This window comes from Chiloscyllium plagiosum, unplaced genomic scaffold (genome assembly GCF_037043375.1).
Source record: "Chiloscyllium plagiosum isolate Xiang-an unplaced genomic scaffold, Cpla_swu_hap1 HiC_scaffold_20, whole genome shotgun sequence".
Taxonomy (NCBI): domain Eukaryota; kingdom Metazoa; phylum Chordata; class Chondrichthyes; order Orectolobiformes; family Hemiscylliidae; genus Chiloscyllium; species Chiloscyllium plagiosum.
In genome coordinates this window covers 60,732,025-60,758,279 of record NW_028270158.1, presented here as the reverse complement: position 1 = coordinate 60,758,279, position 26,255 = coordinate 60,732,025, and the positions used below count along the sequence as shown (strand labels likewise).

General features: G+C 39.5%; 1 protein-coding gene across 1 annotated transcript; it reads right to left on the bottom strand.

Moving 5' to 3' along the window:
• Nucleotides 1-1,723: 1,723 nt before the first annotated feature.
• LOC122560490 (UBA-like domain-containing protein 1) lies at nt 1,724-22,571 on the bottom strand. The gene is made up of 3 exons (XM_043711139.2): nt 22,258-22,571; nt 22,065-22,124; nt 1,724-3,240 (listed from the first exon to the last, which is right to left on the bottom strand). Exons 1-3 carry the CDS (start codon nt 22,375-22,377, stop codon nt 2,947-2,949), a joined length of 474 nt encoding a protein of 157 aa, XP_043567074.1. The 5' UTR covers nt 22,378-22,571; the 3' UTR covers nt 1,724-2,946.
• Between the last annotated feature and the right edge of the window lie 3,684 nt (nt 22,572-26,255).

Genomic DNA, 26,255 nt, shown 5'->3' with positions numbered 1-26,255 from the left:
AACTGATTTTAATTCACAGATGCTCCCAGAGCTGCTGAGCTTTTCCAACAAGTTTACTTTTGTTTCGGAACCACAGTTCTTTCGGTTTTTATCTCTCCATTTAGATAAGTTGCCGTTCTATTCCTCCAACCAAAATGGATAACCTTACACTTATCCACATTACAACTCCATTCAAATTTCAGCCTATTTGCCTAACCTAGCCACTTGTAAATTTCTTATAGCAACTTACTTTTCCACCGCTTCAATGTCATCTATAAACTTGGCGACAGTACTTGCTATTCTTGCAAGGAAGTAATTAACTTAGATTGTAAATAGTTGGGGACCGGTGAACAGAACCCTGTGGCACCTCATTACTTACATCTTGCTGAACAGAAAAAAGATCCATTTATCCAAAGTCTCTGCTTTCTGTTGATTGGTCATCCTATATCCAAGCTAAAAAAATCCCTAACTCCATATGATCTTACCTTGTGCATCTACATTTTGTACGGCACCTTATAAATGCCATCTGCAAGTCCAGACATTTTATGTTTACAGCATCCCCATTATCCACTTGCCTTGTTCCATCTTCAAAGAACGCTAGCAAATTCGACAATCACGGTTTACCTTTCAGAAAGCTACGCTGACTTGAGATATGCTTTGACTTTCCAAATGTTCTGTTATACTTCCTTAAGAATGGATTTCTAACTTTCCAATGACATGTTAAACTAGCTGGTCTACTTTCTGCCTCCTTCCTTTTGGGATAAGGGCATTATATTAGCATGTTTCTAATCCACTGGAACCTTTCCCGCGTCCAAGGCATTTTGAAATATTATAACCAGTCGATCCACTACCTTTCTTGCCACTTCTTTCAAAATCATAGGATGTAGGCCATCAGGCCCTGGAGACTAGTATACTCTTGCTTAGTACTTTGTTCCTAGTGGTGATGATTATTTGCAAACTTGCATTTTAACATGCTTCAATTTGACCTAATATAAACAAAAAAAAGAGAAATAATTCAGAATTCCATAGTGTGAAACTTGGTGTCCTCAAAAGTCTTTTCAAATAGGTGTGCAAATGGAAGCTAGTTGACACACCTGCTGAATAAGTATCCCCTACAAATAATGTAGTAATTAATGACAGAATCAACATTCTTGTGTCACCCAAAAATGCAATACATAATAGGAATGAGAATGTATCATGTATATGTCAGAAATAAATTGTTTAGCAAGTATATTATTTAATCATAAAGTATTTTTGTACTATTTTGATAACTTCATACCACTTATATCACACAAACTTTCAGCTGCATGGTTATGTCACCCTATACTACAGACCCCTCTCACACACTGCGTTTAAGATGTTGGGACTTACAATTATGCTGTTATCAAAAATTTAAAAGCCACTTTGCAACTTGCTCATTTGCACTAAAGAACAAACCTATCAAAATAGGTTACATCAGCTGCATGTAGCCTTTGGGCTTGAGTATTAGAAAATATTCCTGACAAAGCACTTATGCCTGAAACGTCGTATCTCTTGCTCCTTGAATGCTGTGCTTTTGCAGCATCACACTTTTCTACTCTAGTGTTAGAGAGTCATACAGCATGGAAACAGACCCTTCGGTCCCTTTGCTTTTTGCAGGTTGCTGAGCATCTCCTATTTAGCAGAACCAGCTTTGCTGTAGGGACAAAGGAAGCTTGCTGCTTAGGAATGAGTCTAACTAAACAACTGAATCTTCACATACACATCATTTCAATTTATAGTTTATTGTGCTTCAGAATTATTTTTTTAAACTGATGGCATACTTACCACCTGCTAAGGTTAAATATAAGATCAGTACAGGAAGAGTACCATTAGTACATACAATATTTAGCAACACAAAGATAAGTTAATTATTCATCAGGTACTCCACAAATATTGTGGAACAGTTACCACACCAAAAAAAAATCAATCTATTCAGAACAAGCAATCCTTAAGAAGTGTGAAATTTCCATTTAGAAGTAAAGGAAACAATTTGTGCAAAGATTTGTTTTGTCAACTTTGACCATAAACATTCCAGAATTAGGGACATGACAGCATAGGACAGTAATGAAAGAGGTGGTGATAAAATAATTCTAGAAATAAATCGGTACTCCCTGTCTGTGCATAAACGTAGTACAAAAAATTTATATAGTCCAAGTTTGACAAAAAAAGACAAACCTGTATCCATTGCAACGGTTGCTAAAGTGAATTTAAATTCTATCACACGGTTGTTAAGAGTAGCAAAACACATTTTTTTTGATTTTTTTTAAACTTGGTTTTTTTCAAGGTTTATATTTTAATGTACAGTATCATGCAATGGCACTTTTTTTTTTATAAAACATTAAAACCTTACTGTAGTAGTCTGTCTGCAGCCAGTACACTATTGACTGCTTTTCCTAGGTCTCCCTCCCCCCCCAAAAAAAATCTCATTCACAAACCAAATACAAAGATAAACAATGATTCGAAAACCTAATTTGCAATCCCTGTATTAAAGTTTTTTTTAAATTGTCCGTTGTTGCAACTCCGTACACTCCCACCCTGTAATTCATTAGACAACTGCCACAATTTTACTGCAAAAAAAAAGTTATGGAGTAATCCTTAAAAACCATTAGTGATCTTCATGGTTGTCTCTGATATAGCAGCTAACCACTGATAGGTTCCTTTTGAAGGGTCAACGATCAAAAACAAGTTTCTCAAAAGTTAACAATTCCATTTTGAAGTCAAGTTGATGGTCTTGAAAGTCTTTTAATTGTGTCACACACATGCAAACTCCAGAAACAAGGCTAGGTTTTGAAAATTGCTGGACCCATAATTCTTCTGCTACAAAGTTGAATCTTCACTATTGTATTCCTTCAGTTCAGATTAGCTGCAGCACAATACAACAGAAACTATTTCATATTGACCCATGCAAGATTTCTCCCGTTTCATCTACAAGGCCATAACTAGGCCTCATCTTTCAGCCTCCATGGCAACATTAACCTTCTGTTCTGAGGTGGTTTGTTGGGACATTGCTGCTGGCCAGCCTGTATGTGGAGTTGGTGATGCTGGAGTCCACATGCCCTGCTGGTTTGGAGGAGACATGGGCCAACCTGAATTGAAGTTTACAGGAGGAGGAGGAGATGTTGCCATCGAGGCAATCGGGCTACTACTGTTGAAACTTTCTGAAGCTTTCAGCCTTGAGAACATCGTAAGTGCATCTGGAAAATTAGGAGGTGTTGCAGGTGTGTTAGCTGGAGTGCACATCTGTAAAAGTAAAAAGACAAAGTCAACATACATATTAAATGATAATAACTTAACAGTAGTGAATCAATGGTACAGCATCAAATCAAACTAGTCACTTTAATAGCATAATTGATTTGATCTAATCAAATTTTAAAAACATTTAAAGTGAAATATTTACGGCTAGCAATTGCTTGGTTCAAGAATTCCTCCTAAAATAGGAAAAAGGAAAGCAAATAATAAAGAAAGTTCACACCTACTGTTAGCATGTAATGTACATAACTTTTGAAAGCCAAACTGGATTTGTGCTATGTCAAAATATTTAACCAACAAGAGATAACGGGATAAAGACTAACCAGCGATAGCCACAACTATTTCCAAATAAAATATGATGGTCATGATAAATTAAGGTCGTTAAAATTGTTTGGATTAAATCTGAGAGATAGCTAGAACTTAAATCACTGATATCATGTGCATGATATCTTCATAATAGAAAAAAATTAGAACTTCCTCATTGTGCATAGATGTACTCAATCAATGGTTCATTAACCTTCAGCAGTCAAGATACACGAACAGAGATACCCAGGGTCAGCACTAAAGTAGCTGGAGAGCTGCCTGAAACAGTCATGGAAATGTACACCAGAAAGGCATGCACACCTTCAGAGGTAGGGTAAAAGAGACACCACAGTTTTATACAGTCACATAGCAAATTTTCTGTTGCTTCAAAACAAAAACAGTAAAAGTAGCATGAACATTACTACGTTGGCTGAACAGCATGTCATACTGCCCAAGTAAACAGTTGTAGCCAAAACTTCAAAAATCGTTGTTGCCATTCAAAGGTTAACCACACGACCAACTCAAAAGAGGACTGTATTGTTTACACTAAAACATCAATTTTTTTTGGATACAGAACTGGCTCCAAACTAGAAGACAGTGGTGGTGGAGGGATGCTTTTCGGACTGGAGGCCTGTGACCAGTAGTGTGCCACAACGATCGGTGTTGGATCCATTGCTTTTTGTCATTTACACAAATGATTTGAATGTGAATATAAAAGATATGGTTAGTCAGTTTGCAGATGACACCAAAATTGGAGGTGCAGTGGATAGCAAAGATTACTGCAGAGTACAACAGGATCATAAATCAGATGGGCAATTGGCTGAAGAGTGGTACTGTATTTTGGAAAGACAAATCAGGGCAGCACATATGTACTTAAATGGTAAGGTCCTAGGGAGTGTTGCTGAACAAAGAGACCTTGGAATGCAGATTCATAGTTCCTTGGAAGTGGAGTCGCAGGTAGACAGGATAGTGAAGGCAGTTTTTGGTATGCTTACTGGTCAGTGCATCGAGTTCAGGAGTTGGGAGGGCATGTTGCAACTGTACAGGACATTGGTTAGGCTATTTGTGGAATACTGTGTGCAATTCTGGTCTCCCTGCTATAAGATGGACATTGCAAATCTTTTCTGAACCCTTTTAAGTTTCACAATGATATTGCCAGGGTTGGAGGGTTAGAGCTAAAAGGAAGAGGCCGAATTGGCTGGGGTTATTTTCCCTGGAGCGCCTGAGGCTGAAGGGGTGACCTTATAGGGGTTTGTAAAGTCATGAGGGGCACAAATAGGGTGAATAGACAAGGTATTTTCCTTAGAGTGGGAGAGTCCAAAACTAAGAGGACACATGTTTAAGGTGAGAAGGGACCTAAGATTTAAAAGAGCCCCAAGGGACTACTTTTTCCACACAGAGGATGATGCATATATGGAATGAGCTGCCAGAAGAATTGGTGGATACTATACTATCACAACAATTCGATTAGATTAGATTTCCTACAGTGTGGAAACAGGCCCTTTAGTCCAACCAGTCCACACTGACCCTACGAAGAGTAACCCACCCAGACCCACCCAGACCCATTTCCCTCTGACTAATTAACCTAGTACTATGGGCAATTTAGCATGGTCAATTCACCTGACCTGCACATCTTTGGACTGTGGAAGGCATCTGGATGGGTACATGAACAGGAAGGGTTTAGAGGGAATATGGGCCAAATGCCAGCAAATGGGACAAGATTAATTTAGGATATCTGATTGGCATGGATGAATTCGACCAAAGGGTCTGTTTCCATACTGTACAGCTCTTTAACTCTATGACTAAGTGAGTTGAATTAAGTTACAATGACTTGGTAACAAAAGCACTACTTGCTTAATAATAAATAGACTTTAATATTATTAATCTCAGAAGGTGAGAATGATATGTCCAAGGGAACTCCAATGATCCACATAAGCTATTCACTTATATTCTGACAGGTTCTCAGAAATATATTAAAATCTATACTGGAAGCATTTGGGAAAGAGTAGTAGGAATGTATTGGAAACGTTTTGTTATGTGGCTACAATACTTAATGGGCAAATGAATTACGTGCACAATACAAACAAGCAAGGAAAGCCCAAGATGTTATCTGTAGCACATGTTAAATGTTTAGGGAATAGGTGAGAAAAGGAAAGAAAGGAATAGCCTGTCAGAGTTCCTGATTCTGATCATTATCTAGACCCCCAATCGAAAATGCACTTGAGATCAATTTTCTCTCCAATCAAGAAATCTCACTACACTTTATACTGTGAAATGTTTTATAATACTGAACAAGCCATTTGGTTTAACTAGCTAATGTTGGTATTTATTCTATGCAAAAACAAACAATAGTCTCACTCCCACATCTTAAATCCTTTGACTGCCTATCATTAAGCAGCAACATCAGTAGTAAGTATGTTCAAATGGTAACCTGGTACCAATGGAACTGTAATCCATATATCAGAAAAGGTGAGAAGTGGAAAGCATTTTCTAATTGCAATCAGAAAACTGGTGATGGCGTGTTGGTGGTGGAGGAGACTGCTCTTTGCAAAAATTATTTGACTCGAACGCAGTACATTGTAAGCCTCAAAATTTGCTTGATGAAATAAATGTTAAGTGGTTACCCTGGTAATTCCACTCTTCGAGGAACTCTTGGAAATTTTGATCTGTGATAAACTACTTTGCAGCACGTACATGTAAAATGACTGCATTTAGGATTTACGATTTGGAGATGCCGGTGTTGGACTGGGGTGTACAAAGTTAAAAATCACACAACACCAGGTTATAGTCCAACAGGTTGAATTGGAAGCGCACTAGCTTTCAGATCGACGCTCCTTCATCAGGTGATTGTGATAATCACCTGATGAAGGAGCGTCGCTCCGAAAGCTAGTGTGCTTCCAATTAAACCTGTTGGACTAGAACCTGGTGTTGTATGATTTTTAACTTTAGGATTTACGTTCATTAACAAGAAAGTTAAAGATTGCTTGCAACAATTCACAGGACTAGCTAAAAGAAATATGAAAATAGACAATCAATATTAAAGTAAACTGTACTGCTTTAGATGAATGTCAAACTATTGATTAACTCTGTAACAGTTCAATAATTTAATGCTCATTCAAATTAGAAATGAAAATTGATGTTTGATGAAAGATGCTAAGTTCATGATATACCCAGGAGTTATAGTTATCAGACTTTCAAAGAAAGAAAACATATAGTGAATATTTCATCTTATAAATGTTCAGTATTAAATCTGCAAAACCATTCTGCTTTCGAAGTTCTCTTCTACTTTGCTTGTCATGGGATTTAGTTGTACTACTGCAATATAAAATGGACGTATGTGGATTTGCCAAAACTTTTGCTTGCCAATTTAGTGAGCTGTGAAATAATTCAATAAGCCTAATGTTATGTTATATTGCCTCTGGGTTCAGGTGATCCAAGGTGATTCTGGCTTTGCCCCAATCCCACCCGAAGCAATTTTGAGAATCATGGAAATTACTTCTGTGAACACACAACTTGTTTTAGTCTTTGAATAAACACAAATCGGTTTCTAACTACATTGTAGGGTAAATCACTTTGCATTTTAATTTGCATCTTAAAATGTATGGTTAATAACTATTAACATAGGAATGAAAAATACACATATGCACTTTTGAATGCAAGGCTGCAGTTAGATCTTCAGTGATCTGGACTTTGTGCACAGTAAATTTACGTGACTAGTATGAAATGGGAATCTTTACCCAATTATCGAAACATAAGGAACAGCATTTACACACTTGGCTTGTTCAAAGCAAAATTGTCAGGTTGAAAATATTTGTGTTAAACAAGTCAACTTGCAATATACAATGTTTTGGCTAGGATAAGATAATTATTTGAAGCATCAGGATGTGTGTCTTAATAAGAATGATGAAACACTTAGATGCATAAATTTTCAATCCTAACAGATTCCTACCAGTTTTGTTATGTCTTGAAATTTCAAAATCACATTTACATGCAGCTCAAGTACAGTACAATATGTTCAGTGTAAAATTCACACCAGCCCAGTAGGACAAATATCACACACTAATCTTTCCTTGTTGCTGGGGCAACAACTGGAAAACTGGCTGCTATCTGGACATTGTACCTATATTTACTTTTTATAGTAGAGTGCATTATTACAAGCCTGATTTGAGTTTGGTTAATGTACTGATGAAAGTAACAGCATACCGAAACAGAATTTTTAAGCTTATGCTGCTAATGGCCATTCTGAAAATATTAATACTTTAATGTAAAACAACCCTTCTTTCCCTTTGCAAACATGAAAATATTCTCAAAATTAGATTTTATTATAGTTTTAATTACACTTGCTTTCCTACAAATTTCTACATGGATTCAGAATGGCCAATATTTCATTGAAATCTGCTCTACAACATCAGTTACCAAATCTTCCACATAATGTCAATAATTCAATATAGGCTGAATGGAAGGTATATATAAAAAAAAGGAGGCACTGTAGCTATAATTATCAGTTTCACCTCATAACATTTATTTTTTAAAAAATCATGAATGGATTGGAAACCATCAAAAGACAGGGGAAAAGAGTATAAAAGGGACCTAAGGGACAACTTTTTCATGCAGAGGGTGGTGCGTGTATGGAATGAGCTGCCACAGGAAGTGGTGGAGGCTGGTACAATTACAACATTTAAAAGGCATCTGGATGATGAATAGCAAGGGTTTAGAGGGATATGGGCCATGTGCTGACAAATGAGAGTAGATTCGGTTAGGAGATCTTGTCGGCATGGACGAAGAGTCTGTTTCTGTGCTGTACATCTATGACTGTATATGACTCTTTAGTGCAACTCAAGTGCCAAAGTGGAGTGTTTATGTAACTGCAACTAAATTCAAAATAGCACTGAAAATGACTGTGCCTGAGGAAATTTTTCATGTAAATTTTATGTCCTGTTATGGGACTCCACCCTAACCCAGAAAGATCATACCCAGATTGCCTCACTCTCTGAACTGGACCCAAATGTGTAAGGAGACAGGTAGAAACTTTAAGCATGTGGCAATAATTATTTTGCATTTGCTGACAGTGACAATTTAGCAATCAAATCAATTGAAATGTTACAGGAAGTGAGGAATTTATGAATTCAAAACTTATTTACAAACACAACTGCTACAGATGGCCATGCAGCTCAGCAGAGGTGGACTGGAAGTGTCATTCATACCCAATTGCAATCATTGAATATAATCTAGCAGTTGCTGGTCAGGTAACAAGGTGGAGTACTTCAATTAGCAAGAGAACTGGTGTAACTGGTTCTTTTTCCAGTCAATGATAGGGCAGCATTGAGGCGTGGAGAACTTTGCAATCCAGTAAACGAAAGTATAGTGACAACAGAGTAGTCAGTAATGTAAACACAGCTTTTTTATAAAAAACATTGCTATACATTGCAAGACATTTGCAGGACTCCCTTGCAAATGCTTTAATTTTCCCATGACACAAAGTCAACAAGAATGAATGAAGTGTGCTGACATTACTTTTAAAAATTGAGAATGGAAGTGAAATCCAAATAAAAAATAATCAACAGAAGCATCTACACCTCCCTTGCCCTAATCAAATGACATTTGTTGAGGCAAGGCACCATGGTTCATTTTAACATATCACAAACACGAATGGTCAGAATTTGAGGGAAAGATACAAGTATAATGCAAGAGGTGCCATTTGTACATAGATTGTCCAGCAATGTTCATTAAGAAACAGATATCCCCTTCAATTGTAAATTACCTCAAACAGATGGAACATTTGTACTGCTCCAGTCAACCAGATGAAAATGGCATCTCCCTGTCAACCTCCCAGTGAGTTAATAAAATGCTGCATTAAATACATTGCAGGAAGTTAGGGTTTGTACTTAAGACCTCTTAAATTTATGTTTCCATGATGTGGCCTAACATCTCTGGTAGTCAAGTTATTTCTATCTGGTTCAGAGTTGCATTCCCAGATAGTTCTGATTATGATCTCAGCAGACTGCCAGAAAGATTTTCTCTAGTTGAAATCTCGAACACTGAAACCTTTGCTGAATTTTATCCTCCCTGATCTGAGTTTATGCAGACCACATTAGGTCCTCAGTACTAAATTAATCCAGCATTTAGGATTAAACCAGAGAGTTTTTCATCTAGATGGTTCCATTACTGGTAAGAGTTGATTGATGATAGAAATGTTATTTTTATTTGAATTTAAGTAATTTAGGCTTTAGTTAAGTGATTGAGCACAGATTTTAAAGTGATCAATTTTGAAACAGTTTTGTTGATTTCAGTAATACAAATGCAAATTACTGCAGAAACCAGAAGTCAAATAAGAATAAAAATGCTAGAAGTAACACCAAGCATTGGCAGAATGATCAATTGAAACATTAAAACCAGTTTCTCTCCAAAAGATGCTGCATGACCCAAGATGTTTTTCATACATTTTGTTTTTATCTGTTAATTTTAATATTTTTTGTTGTTATTTCAGACAAAAGGATGGAATTATTTTCAAACAAGCGTAGGATGCACTGGGTGATTAATATGGCAATCTATGTGGATTTTCTGACAAGTGGTACCAATTCTGCTGCCTAGATTCAATCTTGAGCTAGAGAGGGAAAAAAAATGGGCACTGATCACTTCCATCCAGTTCCTGGTGCAAACTCATCTGTTAAATGTTTCCATATGTACTGTGTGCTCATATTATTTACTCCCAACTAAATCAGAGTGTGAACTTCATTATTCGTACTTATGAAAAAGGCCTTCATTCATACATTAGTGTGTTGCTTGTGCTCATTTGAACCCAGTCTTAAAAACGTAAGCTGCATGATCAAATTGCAATAAACAGTCACATGCTTTTTAGATGGAATTATTTTGGATGCAGTTTTCCTGGCTTTTAGAACAGAACAGAGTGAAAGTGTCTGTTATCAGAGACAATCAAGCAAATTGTTGTTTACAGTATCAGATAAACTTGTAGGTCATCATTAAAACAGGCAAATAAAATCTCTAAATGCTAACCATCATTTCACCTGAAAATGAAGCTGCAGAAAAAGCTGCTCTCCAAATAAAATGGGATTACTTTATGATTTGGTGCATTTAATCCCAGTTCTTCCTCTTGGTGGTAACGTATGAATTAGATTTCCTAATCTTGCTCTTCTTATGGATAGTCCCCCAGTGGAAGGAGATGGAGGTGCCTACCTGCCAGGCGTAAGAAGGAACTTCTTCACATGAAGGTAAGTTTTAATTCATTCTGCCGGACCACAAGGCAGTTCTGCAACTCATTCTGGGATCATTTGCAGTGATTTGCACAATTTGTTTCTTGTCAAAAGCAATAATTTTAACAAGGCAGGAAACTTGTATAGTTGTATACTTATGCTAAGGCAAACAGATCCATCTCCACTCAATATTAGGCTTCAGATTTTATTCCGAACTTGGATCAGACAAGCACTGATTCAGAAATGAAAAGTGTTTGTTTTTAAGTTTATACAAATTGTGGTTGTTAGACTAGAATATATGTTTCCCATCTCCACTACCTGAGAAGATGTCTTTTTGATTTGCAGTCCTTATGGTGCAGGTACACCCATGGTGGTATTATGGGAACTTCAGGATTTTTACCCAGCAAATTAACAGCAATATAGTTCAGAGTCAGGGCAGGATGGGACTTCGAATTATATCACTATTCCTTCAGTGTTATTGGGACAAAATCTCAGAACTCCCTAACAGCACAGTGACATCATATGAACTTCAGCTGTTCAAGGTGACAGCTCACAACTGTGAACAAACAAGTGATGTTTACATTACACAACAAATTAGTAACAAGATATTGTGGAGCTCGAAGGAAAACTTGCAGGTGGTATTCATATACATCTGCTACTCTTGTTCTTTTGGGGGGTAAAGGTTTGAAGGTACTGTGGAGAAAGTCTCAAATTGTTGTAGCAAATCCTGTAGATGGTACTCACTGCATTGGTGATGAAGGGAGTGAATGTTGAAGATGGTGGACCAGTCAAGTGGGTTGTTCTGTCTTGTATATTATCCAGCTTCTTGAGTATTGTTGAAGTTGCATTCATCCAGGCAAATGGAGTGTGTTCCACCACACTGGCTTTTGAGAGTCAGGTGGTGAAGTCAATTGCCACAGAAGCCTAGCTTCTAACCTATTATGTAACCAAATGTATTTATATGGCTAGTCCAGTTCAGTTTCTAGTTAAGATGTCAATTGTAAAGGATTCAGTGATGGTAACATTGATTGGAAACAGAAGATGGTTAGACTTTTTGTTAAGGATGGTCATTGTCTGGTACTCATGAGCCAGAAATTTAACTTGCCACCTATCCACCCAAACTTAAACACTGTCGTGGTCCTGGAAAGCGAAGGCTGAGGTACATGAGGAGCCATGATGGCGGTGAACATTGTAATTATCAGTGATCACCACCGATTTTGACCTTACCAAAAGAAAATTGAAAAAGCAGCTGGAAGATGGTTGAGCCCAGAACATTATTTTGAGGAAGTTCTGTAATAAATGTGCTGGAGCTGAGTAGTCAACTTAAAAATCACAACCATCTTCCTTTATGGAGGAGGTTATCATTAATGAGAAACTGAACAGACCAGCCACATAAACACTGTGGCTACAAGAGCAGGTCAGAAGCTAGGAATTCTAGAACAAATAACTCACCTCATGACATGGAACTATATCAGCATTCCTTCACTGTCCCTGGGTAAAGATTCAGGAACTACTTTCCAAACAGCACTGAGTGTGTACCTACTTAGCAGGGATTAGCGAGTTTGGAGAAGATTTGTAGCTCAGGTTGAGGTTCTGGATGCAAGTTTGATCACTGAACTGGAAGTTTAGTTTTCAGACAATTTGTCATCTAAACCTCCAGTGAAGCATTGGTGTTATGAGTCGCTTTCCAATTATGTGTTTAAGTTTCCTTCGTTTGGTGACGTCACTTCCTGCTCTTTTTCCCCCCACAGAAGGTGGTAAATGGGGTCCATGTCGATATGTTTGTTGACAGAGTTGCGATTGGAATGCCATACTTCTAGGAATTCTCTGCGTGGCTCTGTTTAGCTTGTCCTAGGATGGGTGTGTTGTTCCAGTTGAAGTGGTATCCTTTCTCACCTGTATGTAAGGATACTAGTGAGAGTGAGTCATGTTCTTTTTTGTGGCTGGTTGTGAAGGACACCACTTCAACTAGGACAACATGCCCATCCTAGGACAAGCCAAGTAGAGACATGCATGAGAACTCCAAGAAGCATGGGACTCCAACCTGAACACTATCAATTAACACATCGACCTGGACTCCATTTACCACCCTCAAAAACAGGAAATTACATCACAACCCAAGGAAAGCTAAATAAAAACAAAGTGGGTCACAACACCAGTGCTTCACCAGAGACTCATTGATGATGTTACCTAGTATGGTGACAAAGTGTGTGAAAACAAACCTTCCAGCTCAGCGAGCTAACCTACATCCATAGTAGGGATTGACATGGTTAAAGATAGCAACTTTGTGTATACAATTAGGGATGGTTAACACACTCGGGCTTTGCTAGCAATACTCTAACTTAAAAATGTTTTTGAGAAGCCAAGCCTTGCTAATAGGTATTAATTTTAGCATGTAATCACATACTCAAGCAGACTAAGGGCAAAGAATCTTGAACAATAACTCATTCCATTCGGTGCCTGGTGTTGAACCCAGATAAACAAAGTAGCCTTTTGTAGATTGGGTTCAAAATTAATCCAACTGGGTTTGAAACATCTATTCCTTGAGAACTCTGCAGCAAAAGGCTCTACAGTCACTATGTGCTTCACGATGGACTGAAGTAAAGCAGAGCTAGTGAATTCCTCCATGCTACATCAATACTTGCAGGGTTTTAGTCTTTTCTGTAAATAAGTGCTCAGATAAGTATCCTTATAGATCAAGGCACAATGTAGATGGAATTCCAAAATGCTGTACCCAAGGAAAGATGCAACTTGATCCTCCAAGAAGTTTTGTTCTTCCCACTTTTGCTGTGTGTTTCACCTGATCCTTCTTTCTTGACAATTACTACCTAAATTCCCAGTATAACTATGTTTGTGCTTATAGTATATCAGTGAACAATGTAGGCTGTGCAAAGATGTTAGCTTCTTCTGCAGCAGTACAAGCTAGTATACATTTTGTGCACATCTTTTGAAAAGCAAGAATAGGTTACAGTGCTAGTTGTGTGACTTCCCTTTAAGTGCTGTCTCCCCAGAAATCAACGTGGACGATATAGTGCCGGCCTTGGGGGCAAGACATGAGCGAACATCTAAACTGGAAGAGGGGCTGATTTCAATGCAAAGAGAAGCAATTAGTCAGGGTAAAACCGAATCATAGATGAACAGGAGAAATGGTAACAACTATGGAGATCTCAAAATGAAGAGATGTGTCAGGTATAAACTAGGTGGATTTCACTAATTTTTAACAAGGCCAGATAACATTTGACTAATCTTAATTGATTTTTTTGACAAACTAACAGGGAAGAATGACCAAGAGCATGTAATGATGTTGTCTGTATAAGATTTTAAAGAAATGCATAAAAGGTTGGTTGGCAAGATGGAGGTTCATGGATTAGGAGGATCAGTATTTATTTGGATAAAGTTAGTTCAACTACAGAAAGCAGTGAGTTGTGATAGATTTGTTGTTTTGGACTGGGTGGCAGACAGTGGTGTTCTGCAAGGTACTGTACTATGACCACTGCAATGTTTGCTATACATAAACAGCTTGGATCTTGGAATATAGAAAAAAATCGCAAAAATTGCCAATAATGCCAAATGTGGATGAGTAGACAGTAAAGGCTCAAATTGTATAAAGACTTAGACAGGCCAGCAGACTAGACAGACAAGTGGCAGGTGAAATGCAATACAGCGAATTTTGCATTTTGGCAGAAGGGATAGGGTAAAGCAACAGACATAATCCACAACTGAAAGAGTGGACACAGGGTATGTGTTCAATCTATGAAGACAGCAGGATAGGTTGTGAGTGGTTAGTAAAACATACAGAATCTGGGTTGAATAAATCAAGGCACTGAGCACAAAAAAAAAGGAAAATTATTCTGAGTTTATATTGTATGAAGCTCCTGTGAGGCTCCAATTAGTTTTCGGTCCAGTTTTGATTACTGCACCTTTAGGAAAGATGTGAAAATCTTTGAAAAAGCACAGAGAATATGCAACTGAATCGTTCTATGGATACAGATGGCTTTAGTCACGAGGTTAAGTTGGAAAGGCTGGGGTTGTTCTCCTTGCAGCAAGACAGATTGAGAGGAGATTTGTTAGAAGTGTATCAGATTATGACAGGCTTGGATAAGATAGACAGGGAAAAGTCTCATCCTATTTGTTGAGAGTTGCACAACGAGGGGGGCACAACAGTAATGTTTTGGCCAATAGGTGCAGGGGAAATATGAGGAAACCTTCTAAAACAAAGTGCAGCAAGTGATAAACCTGCTCATTACAGCGTAGTGAAAGCAGAAAAAATTGACTTCAAAAGGAATCTGGAATACACTTGAAGGAAATAAATTGTGGGGAAGTGGTAGAAGGGGGTGATCGACTAGACTACTCTGTGGGTAGCTGGCACAGACTTCATAGGTTTAATGGCCTCCTTCGCTGCTGGGAAGGACCCTGTGACAAAGGATTATATGAACCATCTTGGATAAGTTTTCCAAGTTCACCTTGTCCTATTCTTGGTGTCCTATGTGCTCATACTTTCAGTAATGATAGCATTTCAGGTACATACACTTTATTTTACAGGCTTTTTTGGTGATACACAGTATAGATAGGAATACAGCTATTACAAGTTGTGCTCTGCTTAAGCTACAAGGCCATCCTGCAGCAAAGTGCTGTAAGCTGCCTTGAATGGGAACTTGTGGAATGCAGAGATTTTCAGGATGCTTTGTGCAAGGTCATGTGGATATTCTTATCATATCTGAATTGCTGTGCCCTCTAAGCAAAATCTGTATTTTCAATTAAGGACCTCTGCACTAAGGAAGCAGCACAAATGGGGACTACCACCTGGTTCAGCTCACCTCTGCATAGTCAAACAGTGCAATATTTTTCATTGTAATCTACAAATTCTCTAGCATATTTGACTGCTTATGATATCTTCAAGATAATTCATTTCATGTGAATCACTGAGCCTGTTACAATGCTATGTAAATGAAAGTTATTTCTGTCAAATTTCTTTCAGTGTCACCTTCACTAACCTATCCATAAAATGGGGGCTTTTGAATGTAGAATAGAGATAACATTCAGCCATGAAAATGCCACCTCTGTTTAACTCCAAATATCCCATTTGTCCAAATACTGATCCCCAAATAACTGGTGTAATAAACATGAGGAAATTTTATGAATACATAATCAGGTCTGATCCAGAAAAATTGTGGGTTTAAATGTTTGCAAAGATTGTTGCACTGATTTCTGACTTGGCCTGAAAACTGTGTGCACGGTCTAAGCATTTTTCCTCCCTTGCATGCTCTGATTATTTATGATATAAACATGGCTGTGGGCTTTAGGTCCATTCTCTCCTTAGTACAAAACAAAGAAAGTAGGTACATCAAAACCTCTGAAACAGCTTCCCAAAGATACATTCATTGAGCCATCACTCAAGAAGATTGTTTTCAACAATGTTGTAACATACTAAATTTCATACTGTTGCCACAAGTCTCTTAAAGTAGTAAAAGAATGTTCAATACCACAGCCCTTCCTTTTAGTCGAAGATGTGAAATTACAGGGATAACTCAAGATTTGCCTGATATGCTCTTATATTTCCAGTCTTCTACTGCTCTGAAAGTTACTCACTATGTGTTCCCTCATGCGCTGACTCGTTTCTGTCCTAGATAGTTCTGTTTTTAGGTACAAGCCTTTCTTGCTCCCTTCATCTTCCTCAATACATGCTACATCCACCCCCACTAACATTTTGAGTACAATTTTGTCCCCTATTTTATCTTTTAGCTCCAATGTGGAGAACTAATAAACGACAAAATACTTAACTTAAAAATCAACATTAAAATTACAAAAGGCATCACCTCTACAATGAGGGATACCACAAGAATCTTTGAAAATCCAGAAAAGGTATAATATAATTAAAACATGCCTGGACCGATAAAACAAAACAATTGTAAATTAAGAAAGATAAATCACTCCGTATAGTTGACTTGAACCTCCAGTTATACGTTCTTACATCATTTAGTACTTCATTCTTTGGAATTCACCCAGTATGTTTCCTCTATAAAAGGGTTTAATGCTGCTGCTTGCTTAAAATGTCTGCCATCATACACCAGCAGGACAAAGTTTAAACACAAGGCCTACGACATTACAACCCCAAAAATATCTTCATAAAACAAGGAGAATGTGCAATATTGCAATTGTTCTGCTATCCAACATTACACATCCACCATGTACTAATATACTTTGAACATGAACTTCAGTCATTTTTAGACAATATTAAACATGTCAACAGACCTAGTCTTAGCTGCTATAAAAAGACAACTATTCTTCTCACACCATTACAGGTTAATTAATTAGTTTCCAAAACTGTACAAAGAATTGTTAAAATGAATCAACTTTTGACTCATAATGCCAGTTTAACTCATACATAACAAATATCCCATCTCATTCAAACAATTTATTTTTAACAATTGTCCTCTACTTCCTGACTTGTCCCACCATCCTCCCAAACAGGGAAACATAATAACACTGCAAATGTTATACAGCTCTTATTTAAAGGTTGCCAAAATTATTAATCATTCATACTCAATTGTTTATCTTACATGATTGATCCAGAATAAGCCTTTGCTGCAGTCATATTTTTCCACTGATCTAAAGCAAAATGTAATTATTCACTCCAAAAAACTGATTTTGTATAAGATGTGCACATACAAATGTATTTTGTTTAATACTAAATAATGACTCTTAATTGAAGACTGTTTCACTTTATTTAGTTTATTCTGCAAGTAACTAAAACATATGACTCGAAGAATCCAAACTTCACAATAAATCAGAATTATCTGATTTCAGCCAGAACAGTAATAGGAGCAGTACAGTCAATCCAAGTGGCCTGGGATAAGAAAAAATATAATCTGTGCACATTGTGCGAGGATAGAATATGGTTTAACTATTGCCCTTCCAATCGTCAAGTATTAAGTAGACATTCACACGCAAAACCAATTAATTTCCAGAAAGAAAGATTGTCCAATGCTTTGATTCTTTGCTGGTATATAATTCAATGTCTTCAGACCAGCAATGGGAGAAACTTGGTAATGAAAATGAGGAAAAATAGCTTATTATGCTTCCTTAGTAAAAATAAATATGTATTATACGAAGAGGCTTAAGTCATTCAAGTTAACTGCAGGCTCCCAAATACTCCGATAATCTAAGCAGCATACCAGCAACTTCAGCTCAATATTGTGTTTTCTGGTCCAGTGATACACTCAAATTATACTTATAAAAGGTAGCTCTCAGAAAGGGAGCATGTACCTGCACTACTCAAAGCACAAAAGGATGTGCAACAGGCAAAGGTGAATTTCAAATTAAAAATAAAGTTCTCAAGAATTTAAAACACACTGGAGTCTCACTAAAACCCAGTAGTCAACTGAACAATTAAACCTTGTTAAAAAGTTAATACTTATTGATCTGTTTGGTTCAAAACAGGAGGGCAAAGTTATAATTTGAAGTGGAAACATAATTCATCTTCAATTATTTCCCTTGGATGTTAGGTTTTAAATTTAAAAAAGGGAGCTAAAATCAAAAATGAAATTAAAGACAAGCAAATTTTGATTATGGAATATCATTTATCCCATTACATTAAAAAAAGCTGGTTTAATTTAAAATAAAAGAGGATAAATCATTCCATTCCAAAACTCCCATCCCAAATTCACCTTCAAAATTTTTTAAACAAAAAGAACACAAACATATATCCAAAAATTATCAGCAGAAACTAAACCCAAACATCTGGCATTTTGTAAATATAGAGAGTTCTTTGTCTTTACAAAATGTCTCCATAAGAGTTATTTGTTTATAGTAACAGTTTCTACTTTAACGCACACCCCATCTTTTTCCACAATTTTGATTATATATTTTTATGTCAATGAAAAGCAGCTGACGCCAATATAACATTAAGCATATGTTTTGCTTTGTTCACAGCAAAAAAATTTGAATGGTGATCACATCAATTCTTTCATTTTGTCAGCCTTGCATCCACTAACGTCTGATTTCCAACAATCTCAGCCTGGCCTGGCAGACGAGACTAGGTTGCTTGAGGTTTGGCTATATCTGATGCAATTGAAATGGCAGGTCACATCTGGTTCTTGAATAACTACGGATATCACTTCCAGATCTAAGACCTCTATTCATAGAAATCAGAGTTTTCCATACCAGAGACTCAAGGAGGACAAAATTCAAAATATTTCTTTGAAAATTATAAGTGCTGGACAATCTCCCAATCACAGGAAGCTTTTAATTTGGCCTACCTCCTTAAAGCTTTTGCTTAACAACCATCATACATTTTAAATGTGTATTTTACTAGGAGGCAAAGTACAACAGCACTGATATTAATTTTTTGACCGTTTGTACATAAAAAACAAATTGAAGCTAACACCACCACAAATTTTTAAACGGACAATTAAGATTCACACACTCTAAAGAATATAAATTAAAGAAATTGCGAGTTTTAAAATTATTTCTTTAAATTTTTAAAAAAATCAAAAATGTGGAATCAACAACCACTTATTCTAACAACATTGATCTTCTTGAGGCAAACTTTAACAGCTATACAATGAATGTTTCATAGAGAATCCATTTTAATTCAACTTCCTGACAAGTGGGAAATGCCTGTGTTTACATGGAGGGCTGTTTTTGAGAGAATTGTCATATGGGGGATGGGTGGAAAAACTGCTGTATCACAACACAAACACATGGATCAGGACACAGTAAATGGTATGGCCCAACACCCACCACCAATTCCTTAAATAAAACTCAGGCAAAGCCATGTTGTTATTCTTATTTTCTCTAGACACAATAGCTTTCTGCATAATCACTTATTGTCTTTTGAAAGCTGGAAGTAGTGATTCAATGGAAATGAGGCCCCATACATAACCCACTTGCCCATCTGTAGACAGTGCAAGGAATAAAATTAATGAGATCACTTCATTAAGATTTCCTAACACACTAATGCATTTTAGAAGAAAAGACATGAAAATGATCAAACATTTTACTAGAACTGTTCAGACTGTACGTTTGGAAGTCCACTAGTAAGTGAGAGTAAATAAGTTGGAAATAAAGCAAACAGTACTATGGCTCATAGTTTTGTTCAGAATTTACTGATTTCATTCAGAAGCTTAAACAACATTGCTGTGAGAAAAGATTTACAAGGATGTTGCCAGGGCTGGAGGGTTTGAGTTATAGGCTGAATAGGCTGGCTTTTTTTTTTAAAAAGGAGTGTTGAAGGCTGAAGGATAACCTTAAGAGTTTTTATAAAATCATGGGAGACATGATTTGGAGATGCTGGTGTTGGACTGGGGTGGACAAAGTTAAAAATCAAACAACACCAGGTTATAGTCCAACAGGTTTATTTAGAAGCACTAGCTTTCTAAGCGCTGCTCCTTCATCAGGGGCTTGTGGAGACATGGATAGGGTAAATAGCCTTTTTCTTAGGGTGGAGGAGTCCAAAACTGGAGGGTATAGGTTTAAGGTGAGAGGTGAAAGATTTAAAAAGGACCATAGGGGTAACGTTTTCACAAAGAGGGTGGTGTGTAGAACGAGCTGCCAGAGGAAGTGGTGGAGATGGGTACAATTACAACATTTAAAAGACATAAATAAGTGTATGAATAGGAAGGGTTTAAGAGGGATATGGACCAAATGCTGGCAAATGGGACTGTGTCAGATTAGGATGACTATGACAGTGAATATTCATTTTTAAATAGTTAGCCAATGATAAGGTGTACCACCCACGCTTAAAAAAACTGGCTCAATACATTCCACACTGTCAACAAACTAGTTATCTCTTTCAACCTAAAATGTACCGAAAAACGCTTAAAAAAACTTTTAACTGCCATGCAGATTACCAACACAATGTTAAGCAACACTGATAAGGATTCTGCCACATGCTTGTGAACAAGCAATTTTTTTTAGGTTAAACTAATTCAGATCAAACATGGCTTCCTCATAATCTCCGACCTTCTGAACACAATCTGCATCTCTACAAATCCAGCCTCTATATTATTCGCTTCATTTGTAAATATACTGGCAGAAAAATGTGGCAATGTGTACTTTGTCACACAAAAACTTTCCGAAAATCCACATTATCTATCGGCACATGGGCACAATATGCATTTTAAAACAGATACAATAGATTATCAACTGACATCTAATACGTTAGGAACAGCATGAGGCCAAACACAGCAACAGCCAGATATACCACACGGCTCCTTTCAAAGAAAAACCCAGGAAAGGGCGGCGTTGACCACACATGAAGTGGGTGCTGCAACAACTCGAAAAACGTTCGTCGTCATCGCAGAGTTGACAAAAAGATCGCGAACAGACAAAATAAAAAAAAGGGGGATGCACACAACAGCGGCACATTTTCAAAGAGATAGAAAAAAAGAAAACAGACGCCGGTGATCTTCAATGCGAGGGTGAACGTGGCGAGCGGAAACCATAACATTACGATCAAAACATAGACGGTGACAAACTCTGCCAACGAACACATGGGGGGGGGGGGGGGGGTAAGAGAAACATTGAGGTTCATCCAGGTGGGGAGGGTGTGCATTTTGATGCGGGGAGGGGAACGAGTGTGCATTTTGGTAATGGGGGGAAAGAGTCTGCTTTTTGGTAGTGGGGGGGTGGAAGAGTGTGCATTTTGATAGTGAGGAGGGGAAAGAGTCTGCTTTTTGGTAGTGGGGGGGTGGAAGAGTGTGCATTTTGATAGTGAGGGGGGGGAAGAGTCTGCTTTTTGGTAGTGGGGGGGTGGAAGAGTGTGCATTTTGATAGTGAGGGGGGGGGAAGAGTCTGCTTTTTGGTAGTGGGGGGGTGGAAGAGTGTGCATTTTGATAGTGAGGGGGGGGAAGAGTCTGCTTTTTGGTAGTGGGGGGGTGGAAGAGTGTGCATTTTGATAACGAGGTGGAGTGGGCTAAAGGAAGAAACATGCTTAACAAGGGGAAGTATTTTTAAGGGGGCGGAGGGGGAGGGGGAAGTTTATTTTTCCTCTCAATACTCCCCTCCTCCTGTCTCGGGGGGGATATCCAATCGAGGCAGAGAGGTGCTGCCAGGATGACTGAAGGATCAGTCTCTCTGTGTCCGACATGATGAGCCGGCTCTCTCTCTCTCTCTCACTCACACACACACTCTGTTTATTTTCCCTCTGGCTGCCCGATCCCAACATGGCGGCGCCGGCCGGCCCCCGGGAGGACAAGAGGGTGGAAAGAAAGGAAGGAAGGGAGGGAGGGAGGGTTTACAAAAACAAAACACCCGAAAATATCACGTCGCCACCCCCCCCACCCCCATTTTCCCGCTTACCATCTGATGGTGATGATTGTACGGGACGTTGGCTTCCTGGAAGAAGGCGCTGAGGGCCGTCTACATGTGGAGGAGGGGGGAGGGGGAAGGAAAGAGAGAGAGAGACGGAGACAGGGTCAGAACGGGCGGTTCAAACCATCACCTTCCCCACCGCCCGGACCCCAGCCCCCCTCCCCCCTGCCCACCGTCTTACCTCGAACTGCCAGTGCGCCGCCTGTAAGAGCTGCTTGGCCTGGTCGGCCGCACAGCCTGCGGTCAACACGAACTGATTGATCATCACTTGGTGCTTCAGCTCGTCCATATTAACGGACATCCCGCCGCCCGCCGGCCGCCCGCCCGCGCGCTCACACTCTCACACACACACACCGCCCCTCAGAGGGCTCGAGACCGAGTGAGTGTCTGTGTGTGTGTGGGGGGGGGAGGCTGTCGGGCCGTTGTCTAACCGCACTGTTATTGTTGTTGTTTTGGTGCTTCCCTGGGCCCGGCACTCACGGGCACCCACACACCACGGACTCCCAAACACCAATACAAATATTTACCAAGGCGCTCCGACAGACCGGCCCCGCCCCTCCGCCCTCCGCCCTCCGATTGACAGCTTCCCTCCGCCCCGCCTCCCCGTTGGCGCTTCCCACGGCCCGCCGCCCGATTGGCTGCGCCTCCGCCGCGGCCCCGCCCGCCGAACGGTGATTGACCGTCCTCGTTGCTCATGACGTCATCCGGAGCGGCAGGGGCTGCCCCGGACTGCGCCGCCGGATTGGTTAACGCTCCCCGCCCCTTCCAGATTGACAGCCGCTCCCCGCCCGCCCCGCCCCCTTACGTCACCCCGGCCCGACCCCACGGGTCGATCCTCGCTCTTCCCCCAACCGCTCCCCTGTCTGTTTGGTGAGGGCCCGCCCACCTCCTTGACGGACGGCGGCTGCAGCCAACCGTCGGGCCCCCGTGACGTCACCGGCCCGCCCACTCGCTCGCCCTAACGGTCTGCGTGCCCGTGGGGGAGGGGCAGGCAATCTGTCTGTTTCAAATCAAAAACAAGGCATTCTCCCAACCCTCCCTCCCCCCAGACCATAAATCAGGCTCCTTATTAACATGGGAACGTGATTTTCTTTACTCCGCCCCATCCCCTTTGCCTGGCTGTTCGCACACAAAAGAAAACTTTATTCTGAAACAAAAATTCCCCCCAAGAGAGCGCACACGCTCGAAGGTGCCGGCCCGGTTTCCCCCGTGAATCGGACTGTGACGGAGATGACCGCCCGGGAGCAGCGACAGGATGAAGCGAATGATAAATGAACCGTATTTGGAGGGAGGGGGGGGCGACAGTGCACCAATGAAATGTTCAAGTTGTTTGTGTGTGTGTGTGTGTGTGGGGGGGGGGGGGGGGGGGCGGGGAGGGGAACGGGGTGATGACAAGCGCTCCCGGCATTCCGCGGGCCTCTTGCCGCAGGTCCCGCCCGCTCTGCGATGACGCGTTTGATTGACGGAAAGGCGAGGCCAGTCAGACGCCAAGTTGTGATGGTATCGGACCATATAAGGCAGCCTTCGACGGGAGAAGGTAAACACCGAGGCTGCACCAATGAGAGAGCGCGGCGTCTTTGTAGCAAAGACGGCAGGAGCCACGTGAGTGTGGTGTTTGTTAATGGACATACTGAGTACACGCCAGGGAAGGGAGTGGTAACTAACTGGCATGCACTGATGCAATTCAATATTTGATAATGAGGATTCAATGCGCGCAGGCCTTAATAACAAAATACCATAAACATTTCTTTTAAGTCCCTTCCTGATACATTCATTTTGTAAACAATTATGTGTGCTTTTACTACCACGGGACAGGAGCTGCTGCTCTTTGATCACGTTGTACGGCTCAGTTTCCAACTTCCTCTGAAAATAACTTCTTTGACCTTGTACTATGCTCCGTACAGTGGGAGCACAGCTTAATTGGAAAAAAATCGTATGGGTCGCTGTTATTTTCATTTAAATCTACATTCAAAAAGTAATTATTGAAGAGTGCAATGGGACACATTTTGGAACTGCAGGAATTTGATTAGACCTTATAAACACCCTGGAAATGTGTATGCAAATACATAGTACCTCCTATTTATAGTAGTATAACATTGCCAATCCAAATACAGTTTAGAAAGGATAGCAGGCCAAAATCATTTGCAAAAAAAGTCAAATATGTTACAAATGACATGACAACTAACCAAAGTAATGTTTAAATGCACATTAATTTGATCATCAGATCATGGTATTGCATGACTTTTACTATTACTCTGGCAATATGGTAACCAAATATTCAATTGCAGTTAATAATCTGAAACATACATCATGAAACCAATATTCAAATTGAAACTATGGGGAATCTACCTTGCTTTAATCTCATGTCATTTGAAGAAAGCCCACTGAATTGTGTCTCATTTTACATTTGTATGACATTGAAAGGAAATAGAAACAGAAACATTGAAACTTGGAGTGGAGTAGGCCATTTGGCCTTTTGAGCCTGCTCCACCCTTCAATATGATTATGGCCGATCAGCCAACTCAATACTCTTTTACCCGCTTTCTCCTGATATCGTTATATCCCTTTAGCCCAACAAGCTATATGTATCTTCTAGTTTCAAAAGGGAATATTGTCAAGACTATTCAGTGTTTCTTGCAAACACGAGGCATTACTAGAATTGTAAAAATTGAGCTTTAAAATACTTAAACATATCTATTCTGTGTTTCCTCTAAAAATTTAGAGTAAGGGCCTGTATATGATTAGTGTAAACATTGAGACCTAATTACTCTGACTTCAGTTTCAAACTTTGAACAAAACAAGATATTTATTAATATTTATTGTTTTATTACTGCTGTATAATAAAATGCAATTCTAGACAAATCAGAAGCTGCCCTTGACTCACTGCTCTAGGCTCCCCTGACTGAACGGCATCTCCCTTGACTGACTGAGGACTACTCTCTTAAACTTTCAGACATAGCCATTTGAAGCACATATGTTTATATGTATTTATATGTTTTCCATATTCTCTGCTGCCACAAAGTGTAGCTGTGAGATTGACATTTGATGACAAACCTCCTGGCTTTGTGTTCAAGCTGAAAGGCAGGTCAGGACAGCCGTATTGTGCTTAGTTCGCTCTGGCTGAGGGGGCAAAAAGATGCTGTGAGCATCCAGATAGTGCACTGCTACTGCAACTGCCATGATTGAGTTAGAGCCATGGGCCTGGTCTCATTATCTCCTGTTCCCAATCCAACACTCCTCCAGACACTGCCATCATACATCAGTTGCCGGGGTCTTGACTCAGGGCTCCTCTACCACCGATAATGCAGCCTATGGGATTGCCACACCTGAGCCGGAGCCTGGGGTTATGTAAGGCATAGCCTCAACATGTCTGAGCTGGAGGTTGGGCCCAAGAGTCACTGAACCCACAGAAAGCCGAGGAAAGACAATAGTCTTCCAATATAACAAGTTGACCCTGACCGAGTGTTGCAGACTAGCACATTGCAAAATCTAAGACTATGTGGGGCAGCTGCAGCCAAGGCACAGTGGGGAAAGACCATTGTCTAAGATCTTTCTGCCAAAGTTAAACGGTGTACTATTCAGTTATTGGACCTTCCTGGTGCCTCAAATATATCTAATTAGTATCTTGCATAAGTAAGAAATTTCCTTGGGTTTTTTTTGTACTCCGTATGTAAAGACTGGACAGAATTGAATGCATATAATGATTTTGAATCAACAAAGTATATTTTTGAAATAAAAAGAAATAAAAAAACACGTAGCTAATTGTGTGCTTATAAGAAAACCCATAATGGGCAATGCACATCATCAAACAGGAAGGGACCAAATCAAAATGGAGTTGGAGGGGGAGCTAAAGTGCTGTATTCCCCATGGTGCATACCTCCCTCTAAAGGCATCGAAAGCATTGATGGACCCTATGTGCTCCCTCTCCAAGGACACCCAGGCTCAAATGTAACCGCACAAAAGAGGCACGTGTGCATTTTATTTGATTTGCAACTAAATGCTCATTGAAACAACTAATAAAGTCAAATTAGTTTTTTTTGTCTTAACCTTTTATTTTCAATCAAACATATAGAAAAAAGACTGCATTTTTTTCAATACTTTAGCAAATGTACTGTTTTCTTGCCACACTTCTAGCTGTTTGTCATCAAAGCGTATGCATGTATCAGAAATTGAGTATTC